The following is a 13248-nucleotide window of genomic DNA, read 5'->3' on the forward strand; positions in this document are numbered from 1 at the left end:
CCAATTGTGTCCTTAGAGTTGAAAGGCAATCCAGACGGTATAGGCTAAATGTTTGTGTTGACCCAAAATTCCTGTGTTGAAGCCCTAACCTCCAGTGCGGCTGTGTCTGAGATGGGGCCTCCAAGAAAATAATTAAATGAGGCCCTGATCTGATAGCATCAGTGTCCTTATAAGAGACACCACAGAGCTCTCGCTCTCCCTCTCTCTTCCCCCTTTCACACCGAGGAAAGGCCATGTGAGGACACAGAGAAGGCGGCCGTCTGCAAGCCAGGAAGAGACGCCTCACCAGAACCCAACCCTGCTGGAACCCTGGTCTCAGACTTCCAGCCTCCAGAGCTGTGAGAAATAAATGGTTTAAGCCACTTATTGATGGTATGTTTTCTTTTTGAGACAGTGTCTCGCTCTGTTTCGCAGGCTGGAGTGCAGTGGCACGATCACAGCCCACTGCAGCCTCAACCTCTTGGCTTCCAGGTGGTGGAAGCCTCCTGAGTAGTTGGGACCACAGGCGCCCACCACCATGCCTGGCTAATTTTTGTATTTTTTTATAGAGATGAGGGTCTCACCATATCACCCAGACTAGTCTTGAACTCCTGGCCTCAAGCAATCCTCCGGTCTTGGGCCTCCCACAGGGCTGGGATTACAGGCGTGTGCCACCATGCCCGGCCTTGATGGTATTTTGTTATGGCAGCCCCAGACCTAAAAACATTTACCCTTGATGGTCCCAAGAAATTAAAAAAAAAAAAGTTTGCTTCAACTTATATATTTATGTTGCAGGCAAGTATAAGAGTGATTAATAAAAGGCTTAAAAGCATCAAATATAAATATCATTTAGATAAAATTTTAGGAGGGAAGAAGAAAGGCAATACAAGTTTAAGGGGAAAAGGGCATAACATTTCTGACCATAAAAGAGCTTGTTCGTGTATTCTTTGAAATGTTCGGCAGTGAATACCCTCTCCTGTCCTAGTTAGATCCCAGGAGGCACACTTAAATACTGATGAAATGGTCTCATATTCAAACATCAACGATGATGACAATCGGAGAAAATTCCATCCTTTGCAATGACCTACACTTAAGATGAAAACTTTTAGATGGCTCCAATCTGTTCTCCTACCCGCTTCTCTTCTTCACCATTTATGTAACAAGCAAAAAGCAAAGGCCTAGAACAACACGGGGCATGTCCCACGGGCACCAGGATTTGTAGATAAATGCACAGAAACACATCCAGGGAGCCCTACGCAAAAGTGGCAAAAGTGTCTGCACTGGAGGCTGTGGGCATGGCCGGGGGCGGACGGGGGGATGGGACTCAGACCCTGCTGCTTCTCAACAAGGGCGTACTCATGCAGTATTTCTATGAAACTCAACATTGCACAAGGTTGAAGTTTAAAAACAACAGGAAGGTAAGCCAGCAGCCCGGCCCTGGGAGAGACGCTCTTAGCAGCCACCAGAAAGGAGCTATTGACCAAGAGAAGAGCCCAGAACTTCCCAAAGGCCCCCACCCCCACAACCTCAGTAAACAAGGCTGTCACAGAGGCGGGCATCACATTTTTTTAAAGGTTTATTACTTCAAGAGTGAATTATTTTTCAAAGATGATAAAACTCATTTCTATTCCAGTAGAAAAGGGTCACAGGTTTGCCCCAGGGTCCAGGAGCACCCAGAAGGCAGGGACCCCAGGCCTCTTCACCTCAGCCTGGGCACCTATAATCTGAGGAACCCTGTGAGGGGGTGGGGGCAGCTCGGGGGCACAGCCTGCTGCCACTTCAGCCAGAGAGTGGCCGGCTCAGTCCATAGGATGATGTCAGTTTAGGCTGGAGGAAAAGGGCACCAGACAACCCGATGCAGTGCCTGTGAAGACTTCGGGGGGAACAAAGTCCGGCTGGGGTGGGCAGAGACCCTCGGGCAGCTGCACGGGGCATCTTGTGCTCACCCCATTGTTTTCCGAGGCCTGTGTAAAGGCGCTTTGCCTGGCCTGGCAGGTAGACCAAGGCCAAAGCTCGTGGCCAGGGCCTGGGCACTGAGTCCCCGCTGAATTTGGCACAGGAAGCCGGCACTCCCAGCCTGGCCCGTCCTGCATGGGGAGCCACCACACCGGGACCGCAGTGTTTCACCTTGAAGGGGAGGAAGCCCGGGCCCAACGGCTGAACGGGACAGGCCAGGCTAATCCAAGGAAAGGGATGCAGGACCCACAGCCCCTGTGGTCAGGCCTGTGGGCCATGTGGAGAGAAGGTTCCAGAACAGTGCTTGTCGACGAGCCTCTCCCTACAAGTCCCTTCAGCAGCAGCTCCATCCCTGAGTGTCTGCACAAGCCTGCACGCATGTGTGTATGTGTGCCAGGGCGTGTGTGCAGGTGTGCAACAGGCACATGGCAGCTGGGAGGCTCAGGCTGTGGGGCTGGGGGGCTGTCCGCTGGGAAAGTCCGGGAGAAGCGGGGTGTAGGGGCTGGGGGGCCGGTCGGGCCCAGCGGCCAGGCCTGGCTGGCTCACGGTGTCCTCAAGACCCTGTGGAGAAAGGCAAAGCTGGGTGACCACCCACGCCCTGTCACCAAACCCCACCCTCATCCCCGCCCACCCCGGCCCTGTACCTACATCCCCAGCACAGACTCCACCCCCGCCACCAGGCTGTCAGAGGTGAGAAGAGACTGGAGTCACCTACAGACTCCTGGAATGTCTCCAAGGTCCTCTTCATCTCACTCAACACCCGCCTGGCCTCCCCGACCTCCTTTAGAGATGGAGAAACTGAGGCCCAAAGAGACTTAACACAGTGAGGGGCAGAGCAAGGAGGGCCTGTGTGCAGCACAGTCAACACGGAACAACCGGGGCAAGCTCTGTCCCTCAGGAGGAGAACGTATGTTTATGTGTTGATTTATTTTTTATTTTTTAGAGACAGGGTCCCTCTCTGTCGCCCAGGCTGGAGTACGGTGGTGCCATCATGGCTCACCACAGCCTTGAACTCCTGGGCTCAAGTGATCCTCCCACCTCGGCCTCCCAAGTGGCCGGGACAACGACATGTGCCATCACCATGCCCGGCTCATTTTTTAATTTTTTGTAGAGATCAGGTCTCACTACGTTGCTCAGGCTGGTCTTGAACTCCTTGGCTCAGGTGATCCTCTCACCTCAGCCTCCCAAAGCGCTGGGATTCCAGGCGTGAGCCACCATGCCTGGTCTGTGTGTTTAAACCAATGCCACAGGACGGTATTCAGCCTGAACAGCACACATGAACAGAAGACAGGGAGGAAAGCCAGCCACACAGCAATACACGCAGCAGGATGCAGCTTCGGTCACATTCAAAAAGCGACCTCGTGCTCATGGCTGCACACATGCAGATTCAGAAAAAACAAACCCACATGCCAAGTTCCTGGCGATGGCTGCTCAGGGTACGCGGGGCGCAGGACGTGGGGAGAGGGACGAGGGCCACCCAGGGAACGAGTGAAACCAAAGGCACGAGATGCTGACCATCTTCAACACTGACAGCTGTTAGCAATGGCTGACTCTGGGTGAGGGGAACTGGATACTGTCATTTGTCTAGTTTGACAGTTGTAGAAAATTTCTCAACTTAAAAATTAAAAATACAGATAACGCTAATGATAAGAGTGTGGGGTGAGCCTTCACCCCACTAAGCCCCCTGCCTCCCTGGCCCTGAGTAACAGAGGCCTCCCTGCAGGCGGCTGGGGCTGGAAACCACTGCCCACCTCCGCCCACCTGTGCTTGCTTCACCACGGGGTAGGAAAATCAAACTCCTGCTCAGGGCAGAGAGCAGGCACAAGGGCCAGGGTCTGCTGCACTGAGCCAGGCACGGGGGAGGCCAGCCCCGCCCCCTACGCCACCCATTGAGGCAGCACAGGACACCCACAGGTGGCTCGACCTTAGCCATGTGGGCCCAAAGAGCCGTGACTTGAGAAAGTCTCACTCAAAAGCAGAAAGGGGAAACCACCCCCAGGCTGTAAAAGAACCCCTGGTCTTTCCCAAGGAAGACACGTGGAACAAAACCCCCAGGTGCCAGAGGGTGAAGCAGGTTCCCCCTCCTCCCCCTCCTCCTCCTCCTCCTCGCCACTTGTTTGACTGAGGAACACCAACTTGGTGTGGGAGAAAGATCGGTGAGAAGCTAAGAAAGGTCCAGGAACGTAGCCCTGAAGGGCCACCTGGACAGTTGTCCAGGCTGTTCACTGCACAAAAGGACCCAGCTGAAGGGTTACAGACCAGTGGACACACAGTTTACCAAGCCCCCTGCCCTGCAGCAGGCCTCATCTGCCCAGAGGGGCTGTCTTTTTCTTATTTATATAAAAATATCCATTTTCCCCCCTTCTCCCAAGCAAGGCAGCCCCTCAGGGCCATCCCCATACCCAGGTACAGGGCAAAGGTGTAGGGCCTTCCCCGGGGACTCAGGCCTGAGACTCAGAACAGGACCCAAGAGGGGGCAGCAGTGGCCTGTAGGGGGACCACCGGCCACCACCCAGGTGCCCACCCCAAGCTGAAGCCGGCCACTGGAGGACGCTGCATTCCCCGTTTCACATGCCTAGGGGATCCGGGGCGCTGGGCTGGGCTCCAGACCTTCCAGAAGGCGGGGCAGGAGGGTCTTTTTAAGTCAAACACTTGTCTCATCACCTAAAAATTGGATTCTGTTGGAAAATAAAGGGGAGACCCCAGTTTTGTTTGGGGGGCAGATAACAGGACATCCTGGTTATGTCCAGGGAGGTGCAGCCATGGGGCCCTGGCCACTCTATCTGTGCTAAAAGTGAAAAGCTCCCTGCTCTACACTGACCAGGCCCTGACCAGCCCCCACCCCTGCACCCTGGGAATCCCAGGCAAGTTTCTGCAGAAGGGAGCAGTGCTGGAAGGAGCAGGGACACCGATGGGGCCAAACCGTGCACAGCACAACGGCGTCCTGGAGGAATCCTGGGAGAGAGGAAGGTAAGGGGGTCCGGCCAGAAGGCCTTGCCCCCAAGCCTGGGGACCCTGTCCCAGGGAGGATCCTCTCCTAATATTAACACTCCGCCCCAACATGGTCAGACTCCGCCCCCTACTCCCAGATGGACAGGAAGGGCGCCCCAGAGCTTGACTGGGACACAGGGCTGGCAGCACCTGCCAACGCCAACAGGCTCCTGTCTGCCCACCCCTTGGCATTTTCTTTTTCATTTCCTTGTCCAGCCCTGGCAAGTGAGATGAGTTAGAGACAGCCAAGTGGCCCCAAAGAGCGGGGCTGCTGCCTCACATCCCCACAATGTGGCTCCCTGGAAAGCTATTTTCACCTGAGTAGGCCCAGCCTCAGAAGCTCTTGAGGGCAGCACATTTTTCAGAAACTAAAATAACAGCTATTATCAGAGGCACCACCGTAGAGCGACTCACCCCTGCCCAACCCCAAGTTGTAGGGCCTGCGGCTCTGCCCGTCACCTCCCCCGGCAAGGACCTCAGCCCTACAGGAACCTGGCCAAGGAAATGCAGAACCCCCAGGGGCATCAGCCTATGTCCCCAGCAGATAGGGCGGCCACATAAAATCAGGACGCCTAGTTAAATGTGAATTTCAGGTGAACCACAGACAGGTTTTCAGGATACGTGCGTCCTATCATTGCACAGGAACACAATAAAAATTACTTATTGCTTGCCAGAAATTCATATTTAACAGGCACCCTTCTGTTGTTTCTTGTGTTTTGTTTGTTTGTTTGTGCTCAATCTGGCAATCCTACCCTCAGATCCAGTCCCAGGTATACAGTTGGTGTTCAGTTGATGCCTACATTCTTTGTTCTTGGTCAGTCATCCCAGATTGATTGATTGATTGATTTTAGTTTTATTTTTCTGAGACGGAGTCTTGCTCTGTCACCCAGGCTGGAGTGCAGTGGCACGATCTTGGCTCACTGCAACCTCCATCTCCCGGGTTCAAGCGATTCTCCTGCCTCAGCCTCCCGAGTAGCTGGGATTACAAGCGTGCACCACCACACCCAGCTAATTTTTTTGTATTTTTAGTAGAGACAGGGTTTCACCATGTTGGCCAGGCTGGTCTTGAACTTCTGACCTCAAATGATCCACCTGCTTCGGCCTCCCAAAGTGCTGGATTACAGGTGTGAGCCATCACACCTGGCCAGTCATCCCAAATTTAGATCAATGTTTCTCAAACATGTTTCTACATCAGAATCTCATTATGGTCCATTAAAATACAGATTCCAGGGTCCCACCATGATTCTACTCCAGAAGGCTAGAAGGCTGCCCAGGGATCTGCATTTCTAGCAGACTTCCCCAGGGGAGTCTATTGCACAAGAGATTCCAGAAGTAGCGGGCCTAAGCCTTGCTCCTGTCTTTCTAATGTGACCTTGCAAATAGGCACCAGCCCACAGAATACAAGTTGCCCTCTGGGATCAAAAAAACTGCTATTCACTCAGAACATAGGAAGGGCAGTTTCTCCAAAAGCAAAATACACAAATATGCATCTTCAGTCTGTAGACACTCCAGGTGAAGTTGAGGCTGAAGGAATGAGCAGGACCCCAAATGTTTTAAGCCGCCAGCATTCTACTTGATATGGGAGGGGGCGGGGAGGCGCACAGCATTACCTGGTACCCACCTACAGTTTTGCTTCCTGCAGCACAGAGCCCTTGGGAGCTGATGTCATCAGGGATTCAGAATAGGCCTGAATGGCCTCCTTATCCTTTGAGCCCTTTTTACTACTACTCCAAAATAAATAGCATTTCTCCTAGAAGATAACCAAGCTAATTTATAGTTGACGTTGAAGCCACATAAAAATGGTTTTACACGGTTCTTCAATTTGCAAAAGGCAAAGAGGAAACAGGAAAGGTACAGAAGTTTAGAGTCCAACAACCCTCAACAATTGCAGGTGGCTGAGATGTGGGGAGCTGCTGCTCTTAGACAGAAGTACAAGCATCTTCAGGAAACACACCTGGGAGGTGGACAAGCCAAGCTGAAAAGGGCTCGTCCACTTGAAAATCTAAGCCAGCAAGGAAGCAAGGTGAGGAGATGGGCCATGGAGACTGATAACCAGTGGACTTAGCTGGGTGGCTGTTTAAAATCAACGAGGAACAGATTCTTCTGTTAAAATACTTTTGATTTATTTTAAAAGAATGACTTGAGAAGAAAAAATTATTGCTTTTTTAAATTTTTGAGACAGGATCTCACTCTGTTGTCCAGGCTGGAGTGCAATGGTGCGATCATGGCTCACTGCAGCCTCCAACTCCTGGGCTCAAGTGATCCTCCCGCCTCAGCCTCCCAAGTAGCTCAGATTACAGGCAACAGCCACCAAACCTGGCTCAAGAGGAAAATGTCTCTAAAGAGAAATTAAAATATGTTGAGTTTACCCGCATGTGATTTTTTTAAAATCAGGACAAATTACATAAAAACTGATAAGGCAGGCCAGGCACAGTGGCTCACACCTGTAATCCCAGAACTTTGGGAGGCCAAGGCAGCAGATCACAAGGTCAGGAGTTCAAGACCAGCCTGGCCAACATGGTGAAACCCCGCCTCTACTAAATATACAAAAATTAGCCAGGCGTGGTGGCAGGTGCCTGTAATCCCAGCTACTCGGGAGGCTGAGGCTCCCGCTTGAACCCGGGAGGCGGAGGTTGCAGTGAGCCAAGATTGCGCCACTGCACTCCAGCCTGGGCAACACAGCAAGACTCCATCTCAAAAAAGAAACCAAAAAAACAAAAACAAAAACAAAAAAACTGCCAAGGCCCTGCTAAATCAAAACACACATAATGGGATAAATTTCACTTATGTGGCCTCCAATGAAATCTGCAGGGAGGGATCCACACTGCCGATCATAGCATTCTTACTGGATTTGAGGGTGGGATGCTGATTTGGGGGCTGCAGCAGGGAAGGGGACCTTAGCCACAGCCTAGACATTCTGTGCTTCCTGACCCTCCTTCCCTATCCCCATTCTGATGGACAATTTGGAGACAGAAGGAGACAGAGGGATGAGGCCGTCATGGCCTCCTCTAGCCCAGCCCCTCAGCCAGTCCCCAGGGACCCCCTCATGTGGCTGTGTGTCCTCGCCTGCGGACACCCACGGTGATGCTCTGCCACGGGAAGGTATTCATGGTCTGGGAGTGTGGGTTCTGATTCCTTCTGTCCTCCCTACATAATTCAGTCTAGAAACTGGAGGGAGTTCCCTTTTGCTCGCTGGAGTCACAGCCCTGCTGGGTCCTGGCTCCCCCCAGGGCAGTAACAGAGAAGGGGGCTCCCAAAAGGGCTGGTTGGACCCAATGGTCATTGTTCATCGGGAGCTCAAACACTAGAGCAGCAACATGATGACAGCTGGTGTCCAGGCTACCACCTCACATTGTGGAAACCTTTTCCCCCTGAGGACAGAAATTTTGAAAGGAAGTCGGGTTTCAGGTCTGAAAGCCAAGGTGAAGAACCAAGAATGCTTTATTCTCACCCAGCATGCAAGCATGGAAGCAGGCAAGCCTTCCCTGAGAGAGGGGAAGAGGAAGAATCATTCACCAGTGCTAAAGGAAGCAGGTGCTGCAGAGGAGCCAAGACCAGCAGAGCAGTGGGGCGGCCCCAAGGCCCCTCAGAAGGCCTCGGCCTGTGGCCCTAGGATGATGCAGGTGGGGGCCACCTCAGAGAGTGGCTTTCTGGTCCATGCATCCAAAAACAGCCTTTCCTGATGCCCTACCAGTGGGCAGCATCCCTTCCCCTGCCATGGCAGCCACTCGCCCATCTCCACTGCCCCTTGAGCTCTGTGATCACAGCTCTCCTATCCTTCGTGTGACTGTAGTAACTTGCCTAAAGGCCTGCCTTGCCCATCTTTGCTGCAGATCTCATGTTCTGGTCATTTCTGCATCACCTGACCTGTGCAAAGGGCCTTGAGGTGAATGCATGAATGAATAAATAAATGACCCCGAAGCAAGGAGGGGCACTGTTATCACCCCTCTTCCTGCTGCTTCTGGAGGTCTGAAGCCCAGGGCTGGAGCTCTTCCCCACTTCCGTTCCCTCCTGATAGCAGCTGCCCCATCCTGTTCGAGTCTCCGACTTCCTTACCCACTGGGGCCTCCCCGCTGGGCCCAGGCTTCCACCCCTCCCAGTCCAGGGCCCATTCCCCAGCCAGCAGCTGACCTAGTGATTCCCCTCTTTAAAAGCCTCCAACGGCTCTGTCACTCCCAGAATCAGTTCCAAACTGCTCACTCTGCACCACGAGGCCCTGGGTGGCCTGCCCTGTCCACTCTCAGACACCACCTCCTACCTCTGTCCCTGCCCTCACTCCCCTCCAGCCACCCTGGCCCTGCCTGACCCTCCAATGTACCTTGCCCGTGCCTGCCGCAGGGCCTTTGCAGTGGCCGCTCCAGGCAGCATTCCTCATGTGGCTATGTGCTGAGTGCCTCCGTGGCCTCCAGGTCAAAGCTCACTATCTACCTCTTCAGAGAGGCCTTCCTGAAGCTCCATCTGTCCTTGTCCCCACTTGCCCCAGACACGCACTGTCCAGTCTGGAAGCTGCATTCAGCTGGTGAGCCCTTGAAACGGGGCCAGTCCAAAATGAGACCTGCTGCACATGTATCGTACACACAGGATTTCAAAGACTTCATGCAAAAAAACTGCAAAAATATTGACACTGTTTATACTGATTACATGTTGAAGTGATAATACTTTGCATATATTTGGGTTAAATAAGATTAAAATTAATTCCACCTGTTTCCTTTGACTGTTAAGTGGCTATTAGAAAATTTAAACTGAAAACCTCACACGTGGCTCACGCTGTATTTCTATTTGGCTCTAACCCCCCACAGCTCCTATCATGAGTGAAATTATCTTTTCTGCTGATTTACTTGGTTTTCATCTGTCTCCCCGGCTGGAATGCCAGCCCCCCTCAATCCCCCTGAGCAGGGACCTCAGCTGTCTCCTCCACTGCTGCACGTCCCCTCGCCCCTAACAGAACCTGGCATCCCCGGGTGCTGACTTGATGAATGGATGATGCAAGTACCAGGTCTCATTACTCAAAGCCCACCTGCACCCCCTCCAAGGGAGGGTCCCAGGCCTTCCAGAACAGGCAGAGTAGTGGCAACGCGGCATGCAAAAGACGCAAGCGTGCAGCGCAGCCCCCAGCAGTGACCGCTCCCACTCCAGCAGAGACGCAGGACTGCTGCTGGAGGTGGGCTCCAGGCTGCGGTTGGCCAGAGGGTCCGATCTGAGGCCCCTTTCCCCCAGCAGGCAAGCGAATGGCTGTCAGCCCGGGCCACCCTCTGGCCAGCACCTACTTGGCTCCGGATTTGGCAGATGACAGGGACCAGCAGCAGGACGCAGCCCAGCGCCAGGAGGACGTACTGGGCATAGTGCATCACGTTGGGCATCAACACCAGCTGGGTGTAGAATGTGTGAAGAGTCTCCCCCTCCATGGCCCCACTCTGAGGAGGCAGAATGACAAACACATGAGCTGGGGCCGCAGGCTGCGGGCTACAGCGCAGATGCCACCCAACACCTTCCTCTGTGCCCACCTCAGCTTTTCCCCACCTCAAGCTTCCCGGCTAAAGCATGTGTTGGAGCCTGCCAGGGACTTCCTCCCTCCAGGACACAAGGTGAGACTACAATTCCCAGACTCCCTTGCAGTTGGGCAGGGCCATATGATTGTGTCCTGACCAATGGGAGGTGGACCTGGCCTCACGTGACTCTCCATCTCGTTCCCTGCCACTGAATGGAGGATCTCCAGGAGGGCGGGGCCACCGGGGCCCTGGAACCCTAAATGACTGCAGGGAGCAGAGCTCTGCCTCCCCATCAACCCACTTCAGATTCGGCTGTGAGCAGGAAGTAAACTTGACATTCGGAGGCTTGCTTGTCCTGGCCATTAGCTAGCCCTGATTTAAAACGAGGTGGGCAAGAAACAATAAATACATAAAATAAAATAAAATAAAATAAAATAAAACAAGCTAGGCCAGAAGGCATTCTGAAAAGCTGCGAGAGAAGTAAGTTTAAGTGAAAAGCTGACACCTTGGAAACCAACTTCCCCACTTTCAGGAGAAGAGGTCATATGCCTCAACAAAATTATTTTACACCCAGGGCCGGGGACTTTACCTCTTCATGCAGCTTCTGTCTTCCCCATCTCAAGGGATCCGTTTCACCTTGGTGGGATAACTGACATAGGGTGCTTGGATAGTGTGAAGTTTCTGATACGCTGGTCCATGTCACAGTCCGATTACCCTGGCCCAGCCCTCTCCCTTTCTACAAGCTGCTCCCCGCCTCCTGCCTCAAATGCCCACACTGGCTCTTAACAAAAGCCCCTGACGCTGTGCCCAACGCACCCTTACCTCTGCAAACCAGAGCAGCGGCAGGACCACCGGCTCAATCTTCCCAGTTTGTCTGGAAATAAGCAAGACATAGCTGTGTGAAACAAAGTCTTACACCCAAACCTTGATATAATTCTGCTTGAATACAACATCTAAACAGGTTTAGTATAATTTTGCACACACTAAACCCTCACCACCAAATATAAACAATGAGCTGAAACACTTTAGGAGCCATATGACAAAACTGTCCCCAGGCTGAAGGTCTCAGTCTACGGCCCTCAATAATACTTGTAAATAAGACTAACTTTAAATCTTTAAAAGGCGTTTTTTTTTTTTCTTTAGTTGACAAGGTGAGATGTTTTCCCACAGGGCTGTTTGACATCACATAGCTTTGAACCTGTGATCATAAGCTCTGAGGCCAGGAGGGATTTGATTCTGCAATCTCAGTCATCCCTCCTTATCCATAGTTTTGATTTCTGCCATTTCTTACCCTCAGTACAGTACAAGATATTTTGAGAGAGAGACCATGTTCACATAACTTTTATTATAGTATTTGCTATAATTACTCTATTCTTAGTTATTGTTAATTGCGACTATGCCTAATTTATAAATTAACTTTATCATAGATGTGTGTGTATAGGAAGAAGCATAGTATATGCTATACAGGGTTCAGTACTATCCCCAGCTTCAGGCATCCACTGGGGGTCTTGGAATATACCATACCCCCGGGGGTGAGGGGGCCACGGTACTTGATTGGTGTCGGCTTAGGGAACCAGTGTTTTGATGTGCTGCTAGAAGGAATCTCCCCTGGCAAAGAGCTTGACAACTTGATAATAATCTTTTTAAATTAAAAACTCACATCTCCTACAGGGCAGAGACCACCAGTGACCCAGCCAAAATCCATTGGTCCCTTTTAGAAACAGGACCCAAATTTTACTCAGGATGGCAATGAACCCAGTTAAAGACTCCACCTCAGCCTCTCTTGTGGCAAGTGAGGCTCTGTGACCAAGTTCTGGTTAATGAGATATTCGCAGAAGCGTTATGTGGGATGGCCGGGAGGCTGCTTAAAAAGAAGCTTTCACAGCTGGGACATGAACCTTTTTTCCCTCCTCCCTTTCAGATGCCTGGAATGCAGATGCAAGGGCTGGAGCTCTGCAGCCACTGGGACCAGAGGTGACCTTGAGGATGGAAGCCATGTGTTGGGAAAATGGAACAGAAAGATGAGTGGAACTTGGACCATGAATGTCTCTTGCCATACTTGGACTGTCTGCCTCCAGACATCCTCTAAAAGAAGATTTTTAAAATAACAATATACCTTTGTCCCATCTGAGCCACAACTGTTGAGTTTTCACAACTGTTGAGTTTTCTGATCTATACTGCCAAACCTAATTCCACCAATATACCTCACGACCCAGCAATTACGCTCTTCAGAAACTGCCCTAGAGATGCTCACACATGCACACAGAGGCACAAAGATGTTCAGTGTTGCTTGGACTAGCAAAGACAAACAAACGATAATATATATCTTCTCTATGGCGACATATATATGAACACAAATAAGTAGGAAAAGGCCTGGAAGGAAGCACAGCAAATTGATGATGGTGGGTATGGCTGGGGATGGCAGGGAGTCACAGGAAACCATATTCTTCCCCTCAAGAAGATATGTTCGTATTACCTGTGAAATTAAAACTTACACGTCAAGTTAAAAAGATAATAAAATCCAAAGGGAGAATAAAAGTTAACTTGACACTGGAGAAACGTCACAGGCATGACCTCATCCAGGCTATTGAGGTCTACATCAACAGTGACAAAGTATGTTGACGGAATGTACCCTAGATGCTCTGAAATTGGAACTTTCTCTGTCCTCCCAAAACCCATCACCCCAGTCTAATCATGAGAAAAGCACCAGACCAATCCCAGTAGAGGGACATCCTACAAAATACCTGACCAGTGCTTCTCAAAAGTGTCACTGTCATCAAAACGAAGGAGAGATGAGAGACTGTCACAGCCAAAAGGTGCCTAAGGAGACCGG

At 51.6% G+C, this 13248-nt stretch overlaps 1 protein-coding gene across 17 annotated transcripts in view; it reads right to left on the reverse strand.

The window, feature by feature from the left end:
* Positions 1 to 1537: 1537 nt before the first annotated feature.
* The window catches only part of SCARB1 (scavenger receptor class B member 1), a 114904-nt gene continuing 103193 nt past the window's right edge, over positions 1538 to 13248 (reverse strand). For 11 of the 17 annotated variants that reach the window (XM_063646800.1, XM_063646801.1, XM_063646798.1 and 8 more), the window contains 2 exons: positions 11238 to 11289; positions 8304 to 10340 (listed from right to left, as the gene is read on the reverse strand). In XM_063646800.1, coding sequence (XP_063502870.1) covers positions 9933 to 10340; positions 11238 to 11289 — 460 coding nt within the window. In that variant the 3' untranslated portion in view covers positions 8304 to 9932. The other 6 variants (XM_054443255.2, XM_054443258.2, XM_054443256.2 and 3 more) reach the window with 5 other exon arrangements.

Source organism: Pongo pygmaeus, chromosome 10, assembly GCF_028885625.2.
Source record: "Pongo pygmaeus isolate AG05252 chromosome 10, NHGRI_mPonPyg2-v2.0_pri, whole genome shotgun sequence".
Classification (NCBI taxonomy): Eukaryota; Metazoa; Chordata; class Mammalia; order Primates; family Hominidae; genus Pongo; species Pongo pygmaeus.